General features: G+C 47.0%; 1 protein-coding gene across 1 annotated transcript; it reads right to left on the reverse strand.

The window, feature by feature from the left end:
- Positions 1-1233: 1233 nt before the first annotated feature.
- On the reverse strand, positions 1234-20575 carry CCND1 (cyclin D1). Its single transcript, XM_062000671.1, has 6 exons — positions 20515-20575; positions 18803-19185; positions 16755-16970; positions 15979-16138; positions 10406-10554; positions 1234-5016 (listed from the first exon to the last, which is right to left on the reverse strand). Exons 2-6 carry the CDS (start codon positions 18998-19000, stop codon positions 4861-4863), a joined length of 879 nt encoding a protein of 292 aa, XP_061856655.1. The 5' UTR covers positions 19001-19185; positions 20515-20575; the 3' UTR covers positions 1234-4860.
- Positions 20576-26006: the final 5431 nt, after the last annotated feature.

The raw sequence follows: 26006 nt of genomic DNA on the forward strand, positions 1-26006 counted from the left end.
GGTGCCCCACCGCTGTAACGTGACCAGCTTGAGCAGCTACTGCTTTCAAATGGAAAAAATTACAGCTCACACAATGTACTGATATTACTTTACCTCCCTGATCTGTGATTTTTACAGTAGGCCACATGGTTCAGGTTTCTGTCTGAAACGAGTGGGAAACAGACAAACTAAAACAAGCTCAGCTGGAATTCTTCCGATGCAGATGGTTTCCCATCTATTGGTAACTGCACTAAGACCCAACTTTTTAAGCACCAGTCTGTGGTGAAGATGCTAGGTATTATTTCAGGAGTTTCATTTTTCATTTCCTTTGCTGTGCTTACTGCACAGAATCAATTGTAACGTGAAGTTCAGTCAATGGGAGACTCAGGAGGCAGATAATAGATTTCTAATTTGCGACAGGAGAGACAAGCACTTGACATTTTAGGGTTTGGTTTAAGGCAGAAATATTTTCACAGGGTAAATGGTCAAATACATTGCTTAGAAGCTTGACCATCTCCACTAAGAATAAGCTTTTTCTGCAGTGTTGAGCTCTGGTAATAACTGATAACGTGCATCCCCAGTTTTCAGAGATATTCTGGAATGTGAATTTAGACACAGGTTTTAACTTTCTCTCATGTTACTTTACAATCATACACAACATCTGTCCTCACAGATCCAGCTCTTAGGTATTTTTAGTAGGCTTTTACATTTTGGGGGTTTATTCCTTATTATCTTAAGTGATAAAACAGTAAGATGCAAAAGCTGTGTGTGAGAGGAAGGGATGGAGAAGGCAGGTTAACCTTACTGCTTGTAAAACTGTCCTCTGTATTCTAGGACACAAAACCTTACCCTGATAAATGCAGAACAAGCATCCTGTATTGCCCAACACCTACTTCACCTTTTATTGACAAGAGCCACTACGTGGTATTTTGTTTTGAGCAATTCTTTTGATGTTTAAAAGAAAGTCTTCAGCAATTTAAAATATAGATAATCTATATAGATCTATCTGTAGCTCTTACCCTCTGTGAAAACACACATTGCTGTGAGTGACAGGCAGCCACCTACCCAGGGCTAAAAACGCCTCTGGTTTCCTTAAATAACAACAAAGGGTTTTTCAGCACTTCAACTATCAAAGCACAGAGTCAAAACCAGAAAATGTCCTGTGGTTTTAGTCACTGCATCAGGTAGTTCCTAGCAGTCAGCATTCATGAAGGTAACTTAAAAACAAAGACAACAGCAAGCAGACGTTGGGTTTTACCAATTTTATTTCTAGACTTTTTTTTTTTTTTTGCTGGAAACTTGTCTGTTACAGGTCTGTTGGTGAAAATGTGCATTTCAGACCAGTGATGCCAATAAGTACAACATAAAAATGTACAAATCTGAATCGCTTGCTTACTACAGATTGTTATAATAATGTGACAAATAAAGCATCTCTGTTGGCACGTGAACCCACTTATCTGGATTTGGCCATTTAGTACATACAATATTGTAAAGAAACTTGCAGTACACACTGCCACTCAGTGTAACACATAATATAACCAACAAGCACTAACTCAATAATCATGTTTGGTTCAGAGACACAGAGATGCCACAAACAGAAAGTGTTTTATGAGGTAAGCAGTAAGAAATGTTCCTGAAATTTGGACAGAATGTATCCAGTCCTCCTGGGTCCTGCGACTGCTAGTAGCATTGCAATGCTTTATTTATGCACTATGTAGGGTCTTAACTGCATTTGCCTCAAAATGAGTTCTAATTCTGTTTTGGTTTAGCAGCATACAGGCAACAGCTAGATTATTCTTCAGCATACAACTCTGTTAGCTGGCTTATTTATGAGATTTACAGGCTTTTTAAATTAGCATTATGCTATAATTAAAAAAAAACAAAACCAAAACAAACAAAAACAAAAGAAAACCAAACAAAAATAAACTAGTATATCATAACAGATTAAACACACAAAATACTTAAGAGTTCCAGAAGATAACCTATCATACCAAATGATGTGTCCCAACTGACGGGGGAAACGAACCACATCAGGTGGCACACAAGAGTTATATTATAATGCACCTTTCATATATCAATGTGGCTAATAACACAGCTTAAAACTACTATGATAATAAACCCCAGATCAGACAAAAGAATCCAGCTTGATAAAAATGCATTAACGACACAAAACAAAACGGTGACATGAGTCGGATCTTCTGAAATGTCGGCCGTGTGTTTCAATTCAAGGCAACGTGGTCGCAAATCGCGAGACCCATTCAGGACAGCGTTCGATGCATTTCCGTTTGCAGTAGAACTATTGAGGCACTGTGTGTAGGAAACACTTAAAAACCTGGTCTAGACACGGGTTAACTTGGAAGTATGAGGTATTGTGAAACAGGAACCTTATATTGTTTTTTATCCTTTCCTGGTTTTTTTTTGGAATAGAGCAGTAAATCACATTAAAGTCAAACTTGATCACATATAACAAAAATCTACCAAAAAAATAACCAAACCAAAATTGATGTCAATAATATAATTTTCTATGAGAAAATTAAAACCTAGAACATGGCAGTATATGACATTGTATAACCAAAAAAAAAAACATAAACAAAACCAAAACTGATCCACAAAATAGCAGCAAAACACAATGACAAAGATACAGAAAAGCAATGTTAATTTTTTTTTCTCTCTTTTTTGTTTGTTTTTTTTTCAAACCATGCTGGGAATTTATCCATAGCAGCTCAATAAAACTGGAGCATCCACTCCTTTTCTTTTCTCTTTTTCTTTTTTTTTTTTCTTTTTAGCTTTTAACCTTTTTTTCCTTTTTTTTTCCATTTTTGTTGGGTTTTGTTTGTGGAGGTTTTTTTTTTCTCGTTTTGATTTTTTTTGCGGTTTTTCTTGTTTTTTTTTTACAATCAACACCTTAGCGGCAGTTTCCTCACATACATTTCACCATCACATTCTCCTCAAGCATCAACTTCAACAGCTATGTCCACGTCCCTTCAGCTACTTTCTAAAATAATAATAACAAAGATAACATAGCCAAGATGTGCAAATTTTCTATTTGTAGCTAAATAAAAAAACAACCGAAAAAACCAAACCAAACGGGGCTTAGATTGGAATAAGAACTTCTTTCAAGTACTCCAATTTTTATCTATTAACTATGGCATTTTTGTTGGGTTTTTTTTTTCATGGTTAGACTGCTTTTGAAAATGTATAGGAAGGGGCCAAACAGACTGCTTGGGTTTGGGTTTGAAGCGTGTCCTTGGGGTTTGTTTTTTTCCTCTAATAAGCTGGGTTAAAACTGCAACGTCAAGGGTAGAAAGATTTTTCTTTTTCCAAAAGGGGCGATTGCATTATTTTACAAATCATACTGGCCTTACCAACATCCTCTGCAATAAATATTCTTTTTAGCCTTAACTATAAATTATATATTTTAGTGTTTAAAAACCTTCAGTTGTAAAAACATCTAGCAACAATCCTTAAAAACTATGTGTCCTATATGTGAACCTTTAAGGCCCCTAATTTATAAAGATGAGTTGGCACCAAAGGATTCTAAACTTCAGACTTTTCTATAGAAAAGGAATAGGAAAGATATCCTGGCAATTTGTGAATGCAATTTCTCTCTCAACTGGAACACAACCTTCGTTAAAAACAAAACAAAAACAAAATCACCTCTCCTCTAACACCATAGTTAAACGCACTTGCTTTGCAATTCCAAGTTTGCCAACAAGCACTTAATATATTTCCAAACCATTCCATTAAAAAAGAAAAAAAAAATCATTCCCACACAATAAAAAGAATGTATTTTCCTATATCTAATGGACTGAAAGTGCTTTGAATGGAATGGTTTTAGAATATCACGAACAAACAAAAACGAAACGACGACGAACGACACCGACAACAAAAAAAAAAGACTGAACTGTGGATTGAACCTGACCATAATTAGGCTGAATATCTGTGGGGTCAGACCAGCATCTTTTTTTTTTTTTACACAGGTAACTACAAAAATATGAAGATTACAAAAATATAATATATTACGTCACTATTTCGGTTTCTCTTTATAATAGAGTATCGTATGAGTAGTACATTGGCCTTGCCCAACAATGCTAAGCTGGAACCCTACACAAATGCCTTATGCACAGGCAATCCACAGGCACACACCAAAACCAAAAGAGATTAACATATAATAATGCTGCATACTAACATCCACTAACTTATGGGTTACTTTAACCATTTATAAGGTGAAGAGGATAAGGGGGGGAAAAAAAAAAGCAAACGAAACAAAAACCAACCTAAGGAAATAAAATAAACATTTACAGAGGAATTATAAAGTGACTAAATGCATAAGCAAGCAAGATACAGGAAAGCCTAGAACTGCATTAAAGCTATGCTTTTTAAAGGAAACAAAAAAAGGAATATTTCATTTACTATCTAAAACAAAACAAAACAAAACCCTCTTCTACTTTAAAAATGGTTGGTTGGTTGGTTGGTTTTATATGTAAGAAATCAAATCTAATACCTCCCCTGGAGACATTTTGTGTGTTAATGCCTATTTTTACAACATACAGACAAGAACACTTTAATATAAAAACTAGTTGATTATTATTGTATAAAATCCTCTATTTTTTGTAGCACAAACCCCTGGGGGTAATGCAAATACTATTTTTTTTTTAAGACAGTTTTTGGGGTATTTTTTTGTTTATTTGTTTGTTTGAAGTCACAGATGGAAGGGAGACAGAGCAAGAAAAAAATATAACAAGACTGGTTTTCCCTTCTGGTATAAAAATGTCCTGGAGAAAAGGGTTTCTGGGGGGGAGATCCTGATGCTGATTCCTTCTCAGATGCCCTTTCTTTGTCTGCTTTTCTCGCCAAGCAAACCCATTAGAAGAAGTCCTCTTAAATGTTCACATCTCGCACATCAGTAGGTGTGCAGGAAAGGTCTGCTTCGTCCTCTACAGTCTTTGTTTCTGAAGATACGTTGTGCTGCTGTGCCTGACGTAGACTGGATTCGAGGAGGGATTCAATCTGTTCTTGGCAGGCTCGTAAACAATCCTAGAGATGAAATGGAAGGAGAAAAAGACCCAGAGTCCTTTAGAAAAATAGGAAGGTCACAGACCAAATGCCATTTCTTGACCAAAAAAAAAGCAAGGGAAATATAACAAGCAGCTGACTGAAAGGAGCGTGCGAAGAGCAAGAGAAACTATCGAGTAGTGAAGGGGTTGGCTGAAGTACCCCATTTCTACAGGATGTTAGCCTGGATCCAGACCTCAACTACCTCTTGCCATCTGTTTCATACCCTTGGTGAGCATCTCCACACATGGTCCCATGGACATTTTGTTAGTCTCAGCCTACAGGTCTACAGCTGAATGTGGCTGCACTAGAACGATGCGTGTCCTAACTAACCGGGCAGGACCTCCACGCAGTAAGGGGGTGTAACCTGTCCAGTTACTGCTCTTCTGCCCATGCTTTTAACACTTGGGCAGTTCTGTAAAGGTCCATTCATACTAACTTTTACCTCACCATCCTCTATACCTTTTGGAAAAAAACCCTACCAACAGCCTGACTGGACAACAGTGTGAATGAAAATGGAATGAGTGGAGGTGCAAAGGCATCGCACTGGGCTGGATCAGAGTTGGTCTGTGATTTCTGCTTTTACCACAGAAACACTTTGGCAGTACAGTCTACTAGAAGTGATGGGCAGAAACAGTGATTATCCCAGGCTGAGTTCTGATAATACGAGGTTCTTGGATAAAAGGGCCATATATATGTTTTTAGATATATATACCCAAGGTTGCCTGCCTACTGCTGCTGTATTCTGCATTGGGCAGCTCAAGTTAACTAACAGATTCCTAACTCTGAAAGCATCTGAACAGAAATAATGTACTGGACTGTATGACCCCGAACTGGAGAGAGAGACCTTTCAGGAGCACCTGCTGGACACCTTCTAGCCGTGCATTACACAGTGCTGCCAAGCTTTCACCTTGAAATCTCCAGTCAGGGGGAGATCTCTCTCCCTTGCTTCAAAAGCATTTTCTCAGAGCTCAGTGTGCACACAGCCCTGCTGAGTGTTCAGGAGGGTGTGAGGGCCTCGCTGCTTGCACAGACTGTGGTGTGAATTAAAAGCATAAAGCCCCACGCAGGATCCTGTCTATGGTGGGGAAGGGGAACTCCCCCCAGGCTTAAACCATTCCATGAGTAAATATAACCAATTCTACTTGTCCATCCAGAGCAGTCACAATTGGAGAAGGCCTGTTAGCTCAACCTGTCCAACTTTCTGCATGCTACAGTTGTGTCCTTCAGAGCCATCAATGACACAGAAATGGCGCCTTAAATAAGCAAAACAAACCACACGACATTCTGCCCAAACCCCTCCAGCGTGCTGTTTACGCCTATATTTATAAGAAACATCGTCAGCTTTCCCCCCCCCACCCCCAACATATTTAACTCCCTGTATTAAGGACTTTGAAGTTTCCTTTCAGCATTGCCTTTTCTGATTTAACCTATGACATGTGCTAGCCCTTGCGGTGAACCCAGTCTTCCATGATAAATTGCCGTCAAAAGTGTTAGGATGTGCATGACTGAGAATGAATGTTGTTTTCCTGAGAGGGTGACCTGCCTGCTGTTTTCTTTATTTCCCAGTTTCAATTCTGCCTTCATTCAGAGGCTTCTTGTGTGATCTACCAGCTTTTCACTGATTCCACTACCACAAGAATCTCTTCTACCACCAATAAGGGCACATGGCATTTGGGGTAAAATAAGATTAGAAACCCAAGCAAACAATTCTCTGCAAGTCCTTTCTGAGAGAGAGGGAGGTTAATCCTACCTCTAAGCAGATCAGACCATCAGTTACAGCTCACTGAAAACACATAACCTATGACCTTTCCTGGTTTAAACCCTAGTGTAATATTTCCTCTTGACAGAGACACACAGCGTTTTAAATGACAAAAAGAAACGCCTCATATCCTAAAGTCATCATGCCTTTGGCTGCTGCATACCTCTGGCCTTCACAGTAAGGTCTCTGTGAAGTCCTTTCACCCCTTCTCAAGATATGACAGATCAATCCTGGCTGTGAGGATTCTACTTGCATGTCCTGTCCCACGTACCTCACTCACATTTGGAATTAAGTGTATTAAAGAGAGGTATGAAGCCAGGTTTAGGCATGTGGGGCTTTACAAATCCAGGCACTATTAAGGATCATTCTGTTGGAACAAGGTAGCATGTCCAGTGTTCCAAACTGAAAGCCAATTTCTTTCCAGAGCAAAACGAAGCCTGTTGGCTGCTGCTTTTTTTTTTTATGGTGGAGAGGGCTTGGTGAGGTTTTTGTTTGACTGATTTTCTTTTAATCCAAGCCATTTGCATATAGCACGTTTCAGCTCTGAAAACTACAACCATTCAAAAGACTTTCTCCCTCTGGAGTCCAGTCATGAATAATTACATAGGATTATGTAATTTAAAGGTGATTTTTGACCACAGAGGGTGGTTTTTTGCCTGTGAAATTCTCAGAGTACAGCATGTTGTAACTGTGTTTCTTTTAAAACCCATAATCTTTACAATTTCTCAGATCTCAAGCTACAGCTGAATGAACCGTATGAACTGTTTTAGGCATTTTCGTTCGTGTCGTATTCAGGTGACTATGAGATGAATCGCTTTGTTTGCAGGAATATATCACAACTAAGACAAAAAACAACTGCAAAATATAAAATTCACTGTGAACAACCTCACCACAAAGCTTTTTTTTTTGCCATTCTCAACACTTGAAAAGCAAACACAAAACTTTCTGCATTACTCTGATAACTTCTCCTAACAACTTTTCTGCTTCGCTACCCAAATTTTCAATGCCCACAGTTTGTTCAAGGTCATAAACCCTTCCTGGATTAATTAAGCTCCTCAGTGAAAAAAAAAAAAAGAAGAAAAAAAAGGGGGGGGTGGAAAAAAAAAGAGACTTGCTAAGCTTAACTGATGTGGTCAAATACCTTCAGCACACACAGGAGACATGATCAGACTCCAGGGTCAGATACTAAAGGAAACAAACAACATCAACAAAAAAGAAACTGCTTGGAAATCCTTTGTTACTGCCTGACCCGTTCTGGATAACAAGCACATGTTTGAAGGTGCCTCTGAGTAGGGGCAGGCAGGAGACGAATTCCAATGCACTAACAGACAGCATGGAAACCCAATCTAATCTAGTTTAGCAAATTTCTGGCCTGGAAATGAATGTCAGGTAAAATTCCATCTGTTTGGATGATGGGGTCAAGAATAGAATGATGGAAGACAGCCCAAGACTTCTAATTGTGATTATCTGACTTCTAATTACCCCTGATCAAAGGCAAAATGGGAAATTGGACTCCTACCAACGTAAACATGAACCATAAAGGAATTCCAATCAGGTGATATTCGTTTTACTTTAGATTCAGCTTTCTTGGAGACTAAAGGTAAAATAAGTGTAATTATATAACCTGAAATCCAACAGGCCAGCTGCTCTAGCTAATAGATAATCAGGGAGAATGTTAGCCATGTTTATAATGCATGCTCTTCATATTTCAAAGACAATCCAATATCAAGCACGTTCATTTGTGCGGTCTGACGGGGAACCATCACTGTGGAGTCACAAACTTCACACACAGGCTGGTGAAATAAGGTAACAGGAACAGCGTTTGAGGCACATCTTACAGGAAATTCTCTGTGCAGGAGAATCATGCTGTATATGAAACCAAGCAGTCTGCTCACCCTCAGAGCAACAGCAGTGAAAGATGCTGTTCCCTTACTCCGTAACAAACACATACATGTAATTTTATGATGCGTCTTTTCTGTAGCAACCTACACAAAAACCTTACTCCCAACTGCTCTAACTGCTGGAGGGGAATTACTTCCTTTTAAAGCTCTTAACTTTTAAGTTCAGGTCATACAAGATTGCGCCCTCGTGATGACTCTGGACAATAAAAAACCAGAGAATTCTCCTTCCTGCTAAAAGGACTTTCTTTTCTTTTAAAAGAGCTCTGTCATCAACTAAGTCAAGTCACATAAGGACACGGTGTCGTTCTCCAAGATGTGAGAGAATCTACTTCCATGCTCTGTATCAGGAATGATTAAATAACACTGAACCAGATACTGTCAGAAGTAGATAGCAGTTAGGCCTAGTATTTTTCCTTGGTACCTATTTCTCCCACTGGGCTAGTGGCCAGCCATATGCTGAAGTCTCCACATTGTTCACGTGTACATTACCAAACGGAGCAGCATTGGAAGTTCTGAACAGTATTTAACGTTTAGGTACTGGATTCTTATTACTTTAGCTGCAGTAATCTAAGTGGCAGAAACAAACGTGCTCGACGCAGGGGCGTTGGGAAGGTGATCAAAATAATAAGCTGAGATATTTGCCAGCAGTTGTTTCACATGGTCTCTCAAAAGTAAAATACCCCTTGGTGAATAATGAATTATGATGTATTCATCTTTCCAGAAATCACTCAATCCTGTCAGCAAAGTCCAATTATCCAACCCTAGTTTTGCAGTGCCTGGACTAGTAGAGTTCTCTACGTATTCAAATTAGTAACATGTAAAATAATTGAACAGCATCTCCAAGATTCTGCCTCTGGCCACAGAGTTGTCTTTATTTGACTCATTGTCCAGCACTTGGAGACCTCACAAGAACCTTTTAAAAGCATCTATTTATTGGTCTTCCACATTGTTACAAAACAAAGCTCAACTCTGCCCCAACTTCACACACCATTATGACATGGATCATTGACTTTAGGTCTTCCTTGTAGGCTCCCTTCCTGGCCCATTCACTCATGAAAGGTTTATTGCTCACTAGTTACTGATGTGCATCTCCTGGAAGCTGCAGGGCAAAATGAGAGTCCTGTGAGGACCATCTACCTTGTCAGAAAGTCGTGGGACAAGCATTTGTTCCAAAAAGGAATTCAATACCGGCTACTGTGCGTGTCTATCACGTAATAAACCAAATTAGATCATTAGAACTCTTTTAAGAAGGGCTTTTTCACACCACTTAGCACAAGAGAAAAAGCCTCAAGAATGGTCAAAGATGGTCAGAGATACCACAAGGTCTCAGTAACTATTTCCTCGTGTTATTTTCCAAGTTTTGTTTTACATGGGACTCCTGGTTTAATTACCTACAACCAGACACAGCCTCTGCCACGTCCTGCATCCACGCAGGGTCTCCTTTGCTTTGTCAGGTACACCTCTCTTACAAACATTAGAGCTGGACGTGGCATTCCTATCAGCCAACTGCAGCAGCGTTATTAATGAACGTAACGACAGCTGAATAACCAGGATGGACACAAAAGAACACATTCAAAAAAACCCAAAAACCCCACTACAGGGTTTGACTTGCATCAAGATTTACTGTCAGAGTAGCTACCATGCAGTAAGCAGGCATTCATTCTTAAACTCTAAGGCAGGAGATCAACCGAGAGGAAGAGTCACTTACCGGATCACATTTGATAACTTGTGATAGGAAATGTGTGAGGCATTGATAGGAGAGGAAAGTGTTAGTGTTCCCCAGATGCAGGCCTTGCACAGCTGCTACCACACTGCCAGCTGCGATCATGGAAGGTGGGTTTGAAATAAATTTAATATCTGTATGAAGAAAGAAGAGAGAGAAAACAAACAAACAAAAAGAGACTGAAATGATTGCTTTAGGAGAAGCCTGCCCATACACATACACCCTACCAGCACAGCTTCAGCTGCCAACAATTGCACCCGAAAAGCGAAGGAAAAACTTGTGAGCAGAAAGGTGCCTCCTGCTTTAAACTGTTACAGGTCCAAACCTGTAAACACTTATCCCCATGAGCGACTGTAGCTCTGCGAGTAGCCCTTTCCTAAGCGCTGAGCCCGGGAGGCCATTCATCACGGCGAGGTATTTTTATCATAAGCAGGGCCCCCATTCTTCAAATGTTAAAATGCTTTCCTCATGTGAATAATGCCACAGGGGTCAATGGCACTATACATCTGAGAAAACCTGCTCCCATTCTGAAGTGTTTCGCATGATCAGGCTCTAGGTACACGCCAATACGGAGTCCCTGGGCCCTTTAAAGCTGAAACCTTTGCACTGACATTCAAAGGAATATGGCTTTAATGAACAACAACATCCACGGACAAAAAAAGGAAAGAGAAAGACTGCTTAACCCTGTCAGGAGGCAAATAATCCATATTTAAATTAAGGTTTCATCTTAAAAATGCTTTGTCTCAACCTAGTCTCTTGTCAGTGGCTGCCATCCATCCTGGCAACAGGGATTTAATGTAAATGTGGCATAACTAAGTGACGGGGGTCCCAAGAATTGGCGGACAATCAGTTACATTCTGATGTGACACCATGCTGACAAGAGGCTGGGCCCCCTTCCAGACTGCATTGCTGTAGGTCTCTCCACAAAGCCACTCCCATGATTCCTTAAGGGGCTATCTCTGCCATTGAGCATGTTTTTGGTTTGGTCTGTTGGTTGTTTGGGGTGTTTCGTTTTAACCCTAAGGCTTTTGCTGCCCAACGGGGATGGGTTTGATCAGTGGCAGCGTACACCATGGAGGACAATCAGACCCAAAGGAAGTGGCACAAGTAAACGTCTGTTTTGGGGAGGAAGAAAGGGAAACGCCACGTTATACACAAGAACCTGAGATACATTCCTTCAGGTTTTTTTATCAGAATACAACTTCCTCTGGCTTGAAAAAATATAAACCAGCTGTCAAACCCTTGAATGAAATCAAAGGGCTGGACAGCTTGGAGGGCTCAGTGGAAGTTTGAAGTATGAAATCACGCGTCTCCATGATGGTAAAACAACTCGTGCGGCAATGTTTTTTACCAGCGAAACGGAAACCTTAAGGACTCTACAAAAGTCACCTCCCGAATCTATTCACACGCCTCTGACGCTCTGTGGTAGCCCAGACCAGTACCCACCTTCAAAGGGGCGTTTCACCCAGCATTCTGTGAACCTTTGGAAAATGACCCGTTTCTGGGCAGGCACAAGAACACCCACCTTCCAGCAACCTTCTGACTGACCCTCCCCAATATCCAAGGAGTCCAGACCGTTTATCCACACCGTACACCTTCCAAAAGCAGCCCCCTAACTGAAATACCAACACAGACTTGCAGGTGGGCTTCAGAGACGAGGGATTTCAGTGGGCCCTTGGTGTATTCCACCAAGGCCGGGTTGCTCAAGAGGGGTAACAGTGGCAGCGCCTTCGCGACTCTATTTACTGAGCTCCACAAACAGAACACGACCAAAATGTGTCAGTTTAATGAGTCTGTTCTGACGGGATCATGTTTGGGATTAATATTTGGGTTCTTCTTTTAAACGGAGCAGTAAACAAGAACATGAATTCATAGTCACACCCTCATTCTTTCCAAGGTGGAAAAGTGATAATGAAGTTTAAATGACCAGTTTGTGTCTGTCCCTATAACCACTCCAGACAAGCAGCATGGACTGCCTTTTTGTTGCAACTCAACAAGGAATTATTTGTGGCAGAGGCCACTAATTTCAGCATATTAATCAGGGGGCCCCTCTCGCCTGTAATTGGATGCCCCCAAGTGAAGAGTGTGGCATCATTGTCAGCCTCCATCGCCTCATCTTGCGCTATTGAGCGCTCAGGAACAAGGGGGCTTCGGTGAGATGAATTAGACCTGACACAGCCACAATGGGGTAGGGGGCCCCATCAATTGAAGCACACATCCCCAGTAGCCTATCTGAGACTTCATCCAAAAAGAATAAACAACTTCAGCGTTGTTAAAAAGAGAGAGAGGGAGAGAGAGAGGAGGGGGAGGAGAGAGAAGAATGCCAGCCACCCTGAAGGGAGGACAAAGCAGGCATATAGGCGCTGCAGCGCTTTAAAAAAAATTCCTAACAAGGCGAGTCACCCCTTTTCCTTTTTAAATGGAGCAGCAATTCCATCCGTCTGGAGAGCTGGGGGCTATGAATGAAAATCTTTTCATTGAGGCAAATCAAAACTGCAAACATAAATCACTTGCTGCAAGATGCAACAGGTTCCAACTGGTCACATACCTTGAGACTTCCAATTTTGTAAAGGCCAGAGAATAGGAGAATTGTAACCCGCTTGTTTCAAAGGGGGATCTTTCTTTCTCCATCCGAGAGGAGGAAAGCAGCAACAATAATAATAGCAATAATAATCATATAAAAGGAGCCTGGTTATGTTTTGATAACCAGAGGAACATAATGAAATGCTGAAGCTCCAATATTTGTTGCTATTCATTGTCATGCTTGTATAGAGCTGCAGTTCTCCCTCAACACTGGTCTTAACTTGGGCCAAAAGAGGCCTGCTTCCTTTTGAGCTCTCCCTGCCTTGCTCGGCCATGCCAAAGCCCCATTCATTAAGCTCAATTATGTGTTAACTTCAAACAACCCCTGGTAATTTCTCTCTCTGGTTTGGTTTTTTTTTTTTGCTTTTTCTCCCAAACCTACCACAGCACAAAGACATCCTTTGGTGAAAAATGGATTTTTCAAAACCGAACCAAATCAAAACAAATCCAGACAACTGAAGAGGGAGCTCAGGAAGGAATTCCCCTCAACTTCACCTTGCAGCGTAACCTTCTCTGGCTGAAGCAAACACACACACTCTCATCTGCAAACACTTCTACAGCCTTCACCTTGCTAAGCCAACTGGTAGGGAGGGGTTACTTTCTAAGCAAGCCATTATTTTGCTGTCTCTTCTTAGGACACCCTCCTTTAGAGCAGAGGACACGGGCTGTACTTCAAGCAAAGGACATACTGCGCTTGCCCCCGAGGCCACTTAAGCAAGTGCTGGTGTTTCCAGTGGACTTTGGATCGGGCCCCATAGCATCCAGGCAGCACAACGCATTTGCAGTCCATCTAGGTTCATTTTGGCAAGGGGGGAAACACAACACAACCCAGCAACAGCAAAGCAAAGTCCAGATGCTACTTAAGCCACATGTGATCTTCACTAGCCAACAAAGAAGTCATGAGGAAAGCGAGAGGTAGAGAAAATCCCGACATCCAAAAATAACAGTAAAAGCAGAGAGAGCCTAGCGGCTGCCTTCCTGAGCGCGCTTTTCCCCAGGCAATATTCCCAAACTGCAGTAGGGAGCTGAAGAGGGCCCCAATCCTGGTGAGCTCAGCACTGGCTTTTCTTAAAAAGCTAAGTAAAACTCCCAGAACATGGTTCTCATTTACTGATCCATTCTCCAGCTGTGGCGTGTAGCAGCGTTAAATAAAGGCTCTGGATGTGCTTCCTAAAAGAAACATAACAACACCGACAGTAGATCAAAGTACTGGACTCTTAGCAAGTGTCCAACCTTTGAACTACTCTTGTTTTCATCCCTGTCATTGCCAGCACAACAACCTAGGTTAAACATCCCCATATCCAACGGGGAGGCCGGGTAGCTGTTCTTTTCAGCTAACAGCCGAGGAAGCTTCGAACTGAGCAAGTGACGCGTTCGGAACCGCAGCAGCCTTATCTGGTAGCATCTGGCACGGAGAGTTAACAGTCTGCTTTTTCCCAAATTGTTGCTGCAGGTAGTTTGAAGGCTGTTTGAAGGTTGTAGTGCTCCGAACACCAAGCATTAGCACAGGCAATCTTAACTTACAAACTGCCCGTTACGCTGTCGTTTTTTAGGCCCCAGATGAAGAGCAATGCCAGTGCTTACATAAATTTCTCTTTTAAGGCTCGGTCGTTCTATCTTTAGGCCTTGCAGTAGGGCTGATTCTGTGCAATAAAATTTTTCTTCTTGAGTGCCTGCAATCTTTCTTCAATCTTTTTATAACCAAATCCATCTCTGGGAAACAAAACTACGCAACATAAATTTGTGCCATTGACCACACACATCCCAGCGAGGTTTTCAAGTGTGGATCCCTCTTCTCAAGTCCAAATCCAGGCTTGATCTCTTTTTATTTTAGCACAACTCCTACTGAATATTAACATTTACTAAAGCACTGGTATCTCCTTTACACTAAGTTTTTTATCAGTGTCAACAGAGCGTCTGGCATTCCTCTTTACGTGCTACTGCGAAAGAACATTTGCTTTGGCTGCTTTTTCTTCCTTTTGCCATCCCCGGATTGGTCCCGCCACACTAAAAGGAAACGCGCTGAACACGTTTTGTTTGTTAAACAGAGTCTCTTCCCTCTAGAACTCCTTTTGTCCCTGCTCCTCCACCTCTGTCCTGTGGGAACAGCTCGATCTGGAGAACAGAGAGACTCTTCTAAAAAAGATCTTTTTGGCTTTTTTGTTGTTGTTTTTTTTCCTTCCCACTTGCTCGGGATCAGCGGGCAAAGCCGGTGCGTGTACGAACGCACACACACGCGGTCCACATGCAAACATGGGACTTCAAAGAGCCAGCGCGCTCGCGCACACACACGCACCGTGCCCTTGAAACCAAAGATCAGGCCTCTGCAAACCTGGCCTGGCGAGCAGTCGGCGCCTTTGGAGGCCGGCCCCGCACATGGCTTCAGCACAGCACGTGGTCAGAAGGGTGCAGATGGCAGCGGCTCGGTCCTGTGCCAGGAAAAGCCTCTGCGCCGCGTGGCCCTCCTCCAATCCACCAGCCACGGAGGATGGGCCGGGGTTGGGGGGGGGAGGGGGGAAGAGGCAACTCGAAGAAGGAAGTTTTAAAACCCCCCACGCGGAGCTATTCACAAGCAAAAACTCCCCTGGCCTTTAAAAACTTAAGAATGAATCTGCACGGGGAGGGATTCCCCGTACGGGCAGGAAGCCCCCAGAGAAAACCCGGCGTACAGAGGTGAAGAAATCGTGCCACGCTGAGCTGGGACTCCACAGCTAAGCTACAAAGACAAGGGGGAGAACCTCTCCCTCCCCGACAACAACACACAGTCAACTCAGAAGCAAAATATCTTCTGGAAGAAAACTTACCTTTGCAAAGTAATCCACCTTCTGCAAACAAGGGGCAATAATCGGGGCTTAAACTACCTCCCCGCAGCTCTGTGAGCTCGCTTTAGACCACAGCTATAGGAAGCTTTACAAGCCAGGGGGTAGGTGCCTGTAGGGGAGCAACACGCTTTGCTTAACGTGCAGGGCTCATACCTGTAGCGCACAGAGCCACAAAAGTCTGAGCATGTTTACGGATGATCTGCTTGGTGTCCTCTGCCAGAGGCATTTTAGTAAGGAAATGTTCAATGAAATCGTGGGGGGTCATTGCAGCCAGATTCCATTTCAGCTTATTCACCAGAAGCAGCTCCATTTGCTGCAAAGACAAGAGGGAGGGAAGGGGGAAGAAGAGAAGAGGAAGGAGAAGAGGGGAAAATGTGGTTAGCTCCGCTCACACAAGCAGCATCCACAGCCGGAACGGACAGCGCTCAGCCCAGCCCGCTTCCCTGGCCGGGGGAGGCTGATTTTAGGACGGGGTGGGATTGGACGGAGGGAAGTGAGAGGTGTCCTCCCGCGCCGGAGCCCCGTCCCGAGCGGGGGGCGCGGGCGGGGGGCAGCGGGAAGCGTCCGCCGCAGCCTCCCCGCGGCGCCGCCAGGGGGCGCCAAAGCCGCGCGGTGGCGGCGGGTCCGGCCGGGGCAGCCCCCGGTGGGGGGGCGGCGGGGGAGGGGGCGGCCCCGGACCCCCGTCCCGACCCCACTCCGCACCGCTCCCGAGACGCTCCCACCGGGGCTCCAGCTCCTTGCAAGCCCGGGGAACGGCTCCCACCCGCCGCCGGCACGGCGGCAGCCCCCTCCTCGCCTGCCCCGCTGTCGGGGGCTTTGCAACCGGCAGCTTTGCTTTGCTTTGCTTTTGCTTTTGCTTTGGTTCTGGGGGGTATGTTTTGTGTTGTGGACTATTTTTTTTTTCCTGAGGTGATTAAACGTAAAATTACCAGTAATTCATCCGGTCTAATGGAGTTATCTGTATAAATGCACAGTTTTTCTGCGGTCAGAGGAATAGTTTCCTTCATTTTTGAAGCCACAAACATGCAGGTAGCTCCGAGCAATTGCAATCGGCTTTTCTTGAGGGGTTCAAATGACAAAAATCTGTCCAAATAATTCATCGCCAAGGGGAAAACTTCCTCTTCGCACTTCTGCTCCTCGCAAACCTGCAAGAAAGAAGAGAAATCGTTGAAGAATAATTGAATCTAAGCGAAAGCCAGGCTTGTGCCACCCTGGTTTTCCTCACCCCTCCCCAACCCTCACCCCCCAGGATTTGCAGGGCAAGGTTGAAGGAGACGAGAGTGGAAAATGCAGTTGGGGGGGAAACGGGTAAAGAAAGGATTTTAAGGCATCAAAGAAAATGAAAGAGAAAGTCACGAGTGACAAAGTGAGGAGAAATGTGGAGTTAGAAATCCGCAGGCGATTCATGGTAAAAAAAAGGGGGGGGGGGGGGAGTATCGATGAGGAGATCTATCCCCATCTTTCCAACCCCTAGACCAAGTTTTGAAAAAGCCAAGAAAAAGAAAAGGCGAGGAAAATGCCAGCTCCCGTGTCTGGGAAGGGGGTGCAGAGCCAGCCTTGCCCCCGGATTTATTTATTCCGCTTTATTTTTTTCATTTAATTTGCCGTTGTGCTGCCGATTCCTCTCTCTGCTCGAGACACAAAGGTGGCGTCCAGCCTCATTTCCCCAGACGTCATCTTTTCAAAAAATATTTAAAAATATTTAAAAAATTCTTAGAGCTTTCAAAAAAGGCTGAAAATGAAGCGGCGGGGGTCCTTTACCGAACCCCGTGCCGATGGTCCTGCTGGGGGGCTCCGGGGAAGCCCCCCGAAGTGAAATCCACCGCCTCCCTCTTTCGCCCTGTAGCACAGCCGGCCGCGACATTTCGCAGAGCAAGGCAGGGCGCTGCGCTTTCAAAAATTAATTAAAAATAGATCGCGGGCGCACAGGGCTTTGGAAAAGGCATGAAAATGTAGCCCAGCTTCTGGGGCTCCCGCTGGGGACCCCCCCAGCCCTGTCCCGCCACGGAACGAGGCCCTTTCCAACTCGCTTTTCCCAGACGACCTCGCCGATAGCCGCCGCGGCACAAGCATGCCTTTGAGGGGTGACCACAGCTCCAGCCTCTCTTCGCGCCGAACAAAGAAACTTTCACCCTGCAGCTCCCCCCAAGAAATGCCGGAGCCCCCTCCGGACGGTCCGTCCCCCCCCCGTCCGCAGCCCCAGCGGGGTCCCCCCGCCCCCGACCTTCTTTCCCCGGCCTCCTTCCCCCGCTCCCCCCCGCAACACCCACCCTTGGCTTGTTCCCCGGGACTTTTTTTTTTTTCATCCTCCCCCCTTTTTAATTTTTCCTCTCAATTAATAAACACTTTTGCTTTGCAAATAAAAAATAAAGAACAAAGATGGCGCATAATACTGGCACCGGCAGCCACTTGCATACGTGTACACGGATATTAATTTTAAATAAAATCCCCAGAAAAAAACTGATCTGGCAGCTTTTCCCGGCGGCCCCGCAACGGCGCGGCCGGGGGCTCGGCAGCCGGGGCCGCTCCCCGGCGCGGCGGCGGGTTCCGCCGGGCGGGCTCAGCTCTCGCTCCGCTCCGCCGCTACCGCCGTGCCCCGACGGCCGGAAAGGTGCCGGGGCACCCCCCGACCCCTCTGACGGGAGAGGGATGTTGGGGGGGGGGGGGCGCGGGGGAAAGGGTAAGGAGGGGGGCGTCCGCTGCCCCTTTGCAGCCAGACCGGACGGCTGCAGCGGGGATAAGAAGCGGCAATAACGGCGGCGGTGATCGCAGCCCCCGGCCCGTGTCCCCTCCGGTACAGGCGGGCGTCTCCGAAGCCAAAGCAACGTGTGCCACGCCGGGGAGCTTATTTCGGGGGGGAAGGGGGGGGGGGGGTGGTTGGGGGGCCGGGAGCGGCAGGAGATGAGGGAGCAGCTCTGCGGCTTTAACGCCCTTCGGTGCCGAAAGCTTGCAAAGAAAATCCCCGCAAGATACAAACCTCCAACATCCAAGTGGCAACTATTTTCCTCATATATGGCAAGATTTCTTTCTGCACGCACTTGAAGTAGGAGACGGAGGGCGAGCAGGTCTCCTCCGCCTTCAGCATCGTCTGCAGCACCCTGTCATTGAGGAGGTTGGCATCTAGGTAGGCTCGTCGGATGGTCTCCACCTCGCAGCACAGCAGCTGATGTTCCATGTCTGCCTCCGTCGTCTCGGGTCAGTTTTCTGCAGCAGGACTGAGTCAGTCGCTCGCTCGCCCTCTCTCTTCCCCTTCCAGGAGTCCCTTGGATGCTGCTTCTGCTACTGCCGCTACAGCCCTCTGGAGGCTGCAAAACTTTCTAACTTCCAACAAAACTCTCCTGTATAGTCCCTGTGACGTTACTGTTGTTAAGCAGAGATCAAAGCACAAGAGAGAATGAGAACGAGAGAGAGAGAGAGCCAAAAGCAAGGGGCAGAGCCCTAAAGCCATCCCATAGGCTTCAAGTCCTTCCCCTTTGCTTAGCTTATAGAGAGCAGGGGTTTAATGCAAATGCAAATGAGACAAGGGCTTGCTTTCTTCAAGGGCAAGAGAGAGGTGGGGGAAACCCAAATTGTCTCTTCAGTGTATCATGCATAATTTTAAAAATGGAGCGAGTTCTGCAGTGGGAGCCAAATGATGAATGGGGCTAGGCCACACACAGACACGCAGGGATACGCATGCAGGGAGCCTCCGTTGGGATTGTTTTCCTGGGGGAGCTGGGGAGGGGGAGCAGGGCAGTACCGCTGTGTGGCTGTTCCTTACCTAGCATTAATAATACTTAGTTATTATTTCTGCCATCAAGGACGTGTACCTGTGATATCTGTCATTTCAAAAGGCTCCCAACCTGCACTCCCGGCCCTGGCAGCTGATCCCAAGGGACACGCTCTCTCCCATTTCCTCAGCCCTATATTTTTTTTCCCAGCCTTGGGTAGTTTTGCTGCACACCAGGAATTTTAAAGGAGATGGGGTGCCCCCTTTGCCAAGATGGTGCTTTTTCTTATATATGGGTTTGGGAGGGGTTACGTCTTTCCTTTCACTGTGACAGTTTCACCCTCCAAACGGGGCAGGGGACTGGGTGACAGCTCATGCCAGCCACAGCGCACGCTGGGCAGGCCCCGCTCTGCACCCCCACCCCCATCCCCACCGCTCACAGCCACCCAGAAGGGAAAAAAGATCCCAGCAGAGCAGCAAAATGGTGTCCAGACCTTCCTCCAGCACTGAACTGAGGGAGTGTGGGGGGGCGGGGAGGGTGAGGGAGGTGCCGGCAGCCGCCGGGGCCTCATCTGCCGCGCCGCGCTGCCAGGACGGCCTGTCCACGCGTGACGCGCGATGGCAGGGCCCCACCGTAAATAACTCCCGTTCCCTCGCTGAACTGCCTGGACCTGAAAACACTTTGCTTTGCGTGGTTTCTAATTAAAAGGAAAAAACATGGTCTCTTTTAAACTCCTCGCTTTTTGAGGGGCTTGATAAGAGCGCTTGCGGCCCGCCGAAGGATGAAGCCAACGCGCTAATGCATGGCGGGAACGACTGGTCCGGCACTAAAACGGAGTGGGGAGAAGTGGGGAGGCCATAAATTGGGACTCACGCTGCCTTCTGCTCGCCTGCCCCTCAAAACCTGAGCACTGGGATTAACCTCGGCCTGGGTGCTTTGGCGTCACTTGGGTGCAGCACAGCCAGCAGGAATCCCTTACCGGTGGAAGGGCGCAGGTGGTGGCATTGCCAGCGGGCATCGGGGCAGCGGAAGGGCCTCCTGACTGTGGAGAACATGCCGTGGAGTCACATAGCATCTCTTCTGCATGACCTGTGGGGAAAGCAGTGCCAAAGATCACAGGGCATGTTGTTGCACAGTTGTGTGTTTACGTAAGCTTTTTGCATGAAATCTCTGCCCATCTTTCCCAGTTTACCCGTTTGCTTGACCATTCGTCTCTATTTTGCCGTCGCCTGTCAGGAGGATGTCGGAGGGCTGGGGAATCTCAATTCCCCTTGTGCGTCGCAGCCCGTGGGGCAAACTTGGGGAGGCTTCTCAGCAAGGAAGCTGTCCCCTGCCTATTGTGCTTCGTACCCAGGACATGCATCAACTTCAGTTGGCCAGGGAGACTTTAATTTTTAATGAAGAAACATGTTATGACCCTGCAGTCCTGGAACGGAGTTCGGTCTGCCCAAGGTGCACAACCAGGGCATCCTGTTTAACTTACATCCCTGCACCTCCAACACTTTTCTTGGGAAAGCTGGTTCGGGGGTGCAGAGACAGCCTTTTGGGGAATTTTGGTATGGATGGCCTCAGGCCCCTGAATCTCTTTGCCTCCAGACATTAGCTCCTGGCGGCCACGTCCATCATCCGAGTCGCCTGCCTGTGCCCAGGCGCGGGGGTGCACCCTGTCGCAGCCCCACGCTGCACCCACACCTCTGACATCCTCGCCTTCCTGGTCGGGGTGAGCAATGGGGGAAGGGCGGGGGATAGGTTTCCCTCCCCCCCGTCCTTTCAGCACGAGGCCGGCGTTTCATTCATAAAAGCTCCCCGGCGCACCGGGGCTCCCCGTCGGGCGGTGCCGGCGGCGGGAGCGGCTCTGGCCCGGGGCCCGGGGTAGCCCCCGGCGAGCGGAGCGGGGCGGCGCGGCCGCAGGAAGCGGCCATTAGCGCGAGCCAATGGGGGCGCGGGGCTGTTACCAGGCGGGTCGGGCAGATCTCGGAGCGGGGCTCGCCCGGTCCCGCCGACACAAAGGGGCTGGTCAGAAGCGCCGCAGCCGCGACGGGACGGGTCGGGGCGGGACGGCCCCCGCACCTCGCTCGCCCTGGTGGCAGCTCCGGGCTGCAGCTCGGCCCATCGCACCGGGCGGCCCCGCACCTGCCCGGGCCGGGGGCGGCACCGCCAGCCCCCGCGGTCCCGCCCCTGCCGCTACCTGCGCGCTCGGCGGCTGCGGGACGGGCAACGCCGGGTCCCTGCCTGAGCCCGCCCCGCGCTACCGGCTCTCCAAAGCTCCCCCGGGGCAGCGTCCCGTGGCAGCACCGACTACCAGGGGGGCGCCTGCACGGCAGCTCCCCTCCCGCCTGCCCCGGGGTGCGTGTTTAACGGGCTTGCCGCCTCCTGCCCCGCTGCCCGACGCGCCCGCGCCGCGCTGCTCCCGGGTGGGGGGGAGGCTGCGAGCTGCCGCCGTCGCTCTCGCCCCGGGGGCTTCCGACGGCGCTTCCTTCCTGCCCGGCCTCCGCCGCCTCTCTCCGCCTCTCCCCTCCCCGCGGGGCCGCGGCTCCCGGCCGGCACTTTCTCATGATGTCATCCCGCCCCGCGCCGCCGCCGCCGCGCCGGCCCCGCTGACAGCAAAGAAAAAAAAGCGAGAAAACAAACAACAACAAAAAAAAAGCGAAGGGCGTCCGTCCCGTCCCGTCCCAACGCCCCCGCCGGGCGCGCGCGCTCCCGTGCGCCTAGCCCTGCGCGCGCGCGCCCCCTCCGCGGGGACGCGCATTCCTCGCGTGCCGCCCCCGCCGCCCGCCGTAATCTTCCGAAAAGCTGCGCAGCGGCGCTGCCGCGGGGGCACCGGCGGGGAAACGAGACCTACACACACACAGAGCTCTGGTGGGTGCGAAACGGCCCAGAGCGGATTAAACCGGCACAAACGGGCAGGGGAACAGCAGCAGCTCCCGGGGGAGCGGCATCCCTCTGGCCGCGGCTTCCAACCCCGGGCGCCTCCACCCCGGCTCTCCCGCCTGTCACCTGCTTCCCATCGCCGCTGCCTCTCATTATATCCTGCTAACGAGGCAGGAGGTGACCTAACATACGATGGGGGAAGAGGCGATGAGATCCCTGGAGTGCCGGAGGCTGTAGTGAGGAGAGTGGCCCGAGGACAGCTTCCCCCAACCCCTTGCCATGTTTTCCCATGGAACGTGCACCCACAGTGCCCGCACCAAAGCTGCACGTTTTTCAGTGGGATCTTTGGTATGGATTTGAGAGATCCACAGACCATCTGCCCTTGGCAGAGAAGGATGAGATGTTCCTCCAAGGCATCACCGAAGAAGTAGGTTGTGAACTCCATCAGCAGGGCAGCTGTCGCCCGTTTCCATCCAGCTCTGACCACAATGTTGGCCCCAATGGAGGCACAACATACGATGCCTGCAGAGGGATTTGAAGGAGCAAAGTTCACAGAGGATTTCTGTGCAGGGAAGTACCACCAAGCTGGGGAGAGGCAGAAGCCTGGGTGGGAGCAAGGGTGAGCCCGACACAGAGCAGTCCAGGCGTCCTGAAGAGATGGGAGCTAACAGGCAGGGACAGGCCTTCCAGAGTTTAGCTTGGACAGTGGAGGTAAGAGAGTGGACAAGGGAGGCAACAGGGCTAAGGACAGGGGAAGAAAAAAGGAAGGAAACAAGAGCTGGTTTTGTTTCTTTCTTCACCAAGGGAAACCTCATGTTTGGCTATGCCAGAAATGAGCCAGTGGAAGGAGAGGTACCAAAGGAAGCCTGACAGACAGCGTCAAGGTAAATAGCCAATATCTTTATGCACCAACATCCTCAAAATGGAAATGTTTCAGTGGAAAACATTTTGGGTTTATAACAGCATTTTGGTTTTTTATAACAGCAGCTTCAGTTTCTGCTGTGAACTGTTAACCCAGAGCTCTCAGTTGATAGTACCTTTTAGTAAACCTGCAGCATGAAAATGACCAGCTTGGACCACGGTGTTTGATATGGACTTGTGAGCTGTGGAAAAGTCCATCTTAGCCACATAGAGCATTTAAACTCAATTTACAAGATGGAACATTTTCTCCATTCCCCAAACCAGCACTTCCTCTATGTAGCATTGCAAGGCAGTTTTAAAGGCACATTGTTGTGGCATATTGAAGCATGGTGTTACTGGTTTTCATATCTCTTTTCACCAAGATTGCAAAACAAAAAATGAGGAGATGTTTTGTGGTGATTATAGGTTTGGTTCTGCTCCCACTGAAGTCAATAGCCACTTGCTGTAACAGGGCAGATTGCTGATGTGGTGATGTGCTTGGGGTAAGGGGACAGATTACTGGAAGGATCCCCGTGCTGTGTTAGTCATTAGTGGCAAAGCCTTAATCAAATTTTGCACAGTACCTTGAATAATTCCTGCTAAGCGCCAGTAAATCAGTATGTATCACATACACTACAGAAAAGCTATTTCAGGAATGTCTTAGGTGTGATCCTCTGACAGTTTCTTCATCTCCCCCTGCCAGGAAAGATGCATTAGTAACGTGATCCAGACTATCAGATAGGCTGGGCTGGTGGGGCAGCTCCATGGAGGCAGATTTGCTTCCTGCCTAAACACATTGGCTCCAGAAAGAGCTGCAGGGATCAGCACACGTCCCTGTGCACTTTTCTGTACAGTAAAAAGGTGTGATGACAGAGGCTTATTTTGTGACCCTCTGGTCTAAATACAAATGAGACATCGCCGTTCTCCAGCAGTCCCAGAGCCCAGAAGTAAGTCTATCCAGCCACTTCTTATTTCAGTCCACTGCCCTGTCTGCTCTTTCTCCACCTGCCTGAAAGTGGCAAATCTGTTCACCACATCTTTGTGACAAACTCTCAGAGTAAAAGCGGTACAAATAACCTCTGGGGCTAGATTCTTGGAGGTGCTCAGCACTTCTTAACTCTGGTTTAAGCCACTGGCAGTTCTAGGGGTAATTTCTTGAGTAAATTGGGTGTGTTGCTCCCCTATAATCTCACCTTCTTTAAGATCCCAGATCTTGGTACATTCACTTGGGACAGAGGGAGAGGTTTTCAAAATCAAAGTGCTGTCGGCATCTATCACCCACCTAAACTGTTTCTCTGTTGTCTCATCCTTCCTGTGGACATGAAGTCTCATCTTCAGGAAACTCGTCTGCCTTGTTTCAGAAGTTCTTGAGGATTGCTGTTGAATCCTTTTGGATGAACAACCATGATGACCAGAAGAATTTACCTCTTAGTACCTCACATATCTCACCACGCAATGCTCTCCACCAGGAACTGAGAGAAGGTGAGGATAAGGAAGGAAACCTGCTTCATTTTGAAAGGAGTGGACTGGATGATGTAAATGATTAGGACTGAGGATATTTCACTGGAAGAGCTGCAGTTCAGTTATATGAACAATCCTGGAAAGTCTCTTTTGCTTCTGGTCTTCTGCAAATTACTTTCCCAACTCTTTCTAAGCAGGCAGGCACTGTCATGCCCCCAGCAAGAGGAGAGCCTTACTGTTTGCTGCAGTGAGACCCTGGAAACTGAGATTGTTGTAGTCACCTGCAAGATGTTTGCATCCCTCAGATGGTTTTGAAAACCTCAACCATTCTACTTCTTGGTTGTAAAGTGAATTGGCACCTCTCTGAAGGACAAGCATGTGTTCTTTGAACCTTTAGTAAAAATCATTTGGCTCAAAGCCAAGCCTAAAACACTGGATTATAATTTTGACCTGAAGCATAGATGACAAAATGATAAATTTGCAAAACTCAGGCATTTTTCAGAGCACATGAATTCAATGGGAGTTTAACCATCGACATCAAAGGGAGCAGGATTGAACCTGTAATGCATAGCACTAATGACTACAATCAAACAAACTTCTATTGCCCGGGTTTTCTACCACCTTTTGCCTTGTGTGTGTGTGTGTGGATGTGCACTTTCATGTGTGTGCCAAAGGAGTGGATCCAGAACAGTACCCTTTTGAATCTGGGGTTACACTAGATTGGTAAAAATACAAATAACGATACAGGGTGACAGGCCTTGGGGAACCTGATCTGCTTGTTTCCAGAAATCAGTAAAGTGAAGAACTGAAAACCTTGAAGGATGAGATTACAGTCTTGGTGAAGTCTTTGGAAATATTTACACTTAATTTGATCTCCTTGTTGCAACTGGTATTTTTTTTTTACTTACTTGCAGCGCAGCTCAATTTGATTAAAGATGAGTATGGAATAGTGTATCTTTGAGGAAATACATAATCCTAGAGTTACATCTTTGTGTATTATTTACTTTATATCCTTTTTGCTGTGTCTGGAATAGTGCAACATCAGCGGTAGCTGTTTTGTCCCCTCTGGTTAGTTGTTACTTGGCTTGGTCTCCACCGAGGTACAACTAGTGACAGAGGAGAATGCAAGGTATGATAATAGCCTCCTGTTTAACTCAATTGAATTTCTTTTGTTGGCTAATTTTCACTTGTGTTTACATCATTTTCTAAATTGCTCAGATTTACAGCCTTAAACTGTGG

Source organism: Colius striatus, chromosome 7 (assembly GCF_028858725.1).
Source record: "Colius striatus isolate bColStr4 chromosome 7, bColStr4.1.hap1, whole genome shotgun sequence".
Taxonomy (NCBI): domain Eukaryota; kingdom Metazoa; phylum Chordata; class Aves; order Coliiformes; family Coliidae; genus Colius; species Colius striatus.

What these genes read in the sequence shown, in the direction of transcription:
- CCND1 (XM_062000671.1), bottom strand. Translation starts at nt 19,000, where the DNA reads ATGGAACATCAGCTGCTGTGCTGCGAGGTGGAGACCATCCGACGAGCC. An exon ending in TGTGGCTCTGTGCGCTACAG is followed by an intron (nt 10,555 to 15,978) that starts GTATGAGCCCTG and finishes TTCTTCATACAG; the next exon opens with ATATTAAATTTATTTCAAAC. An exon ending in AAGTTATCAAATGTGATCCG is followed by an intron (nt 5,017 to 10,405) that starts GTAAGTGACTCT and finishes TTTCATCTCTAG; the next exon opens with GATTGTTTACGAGCCTGCCA.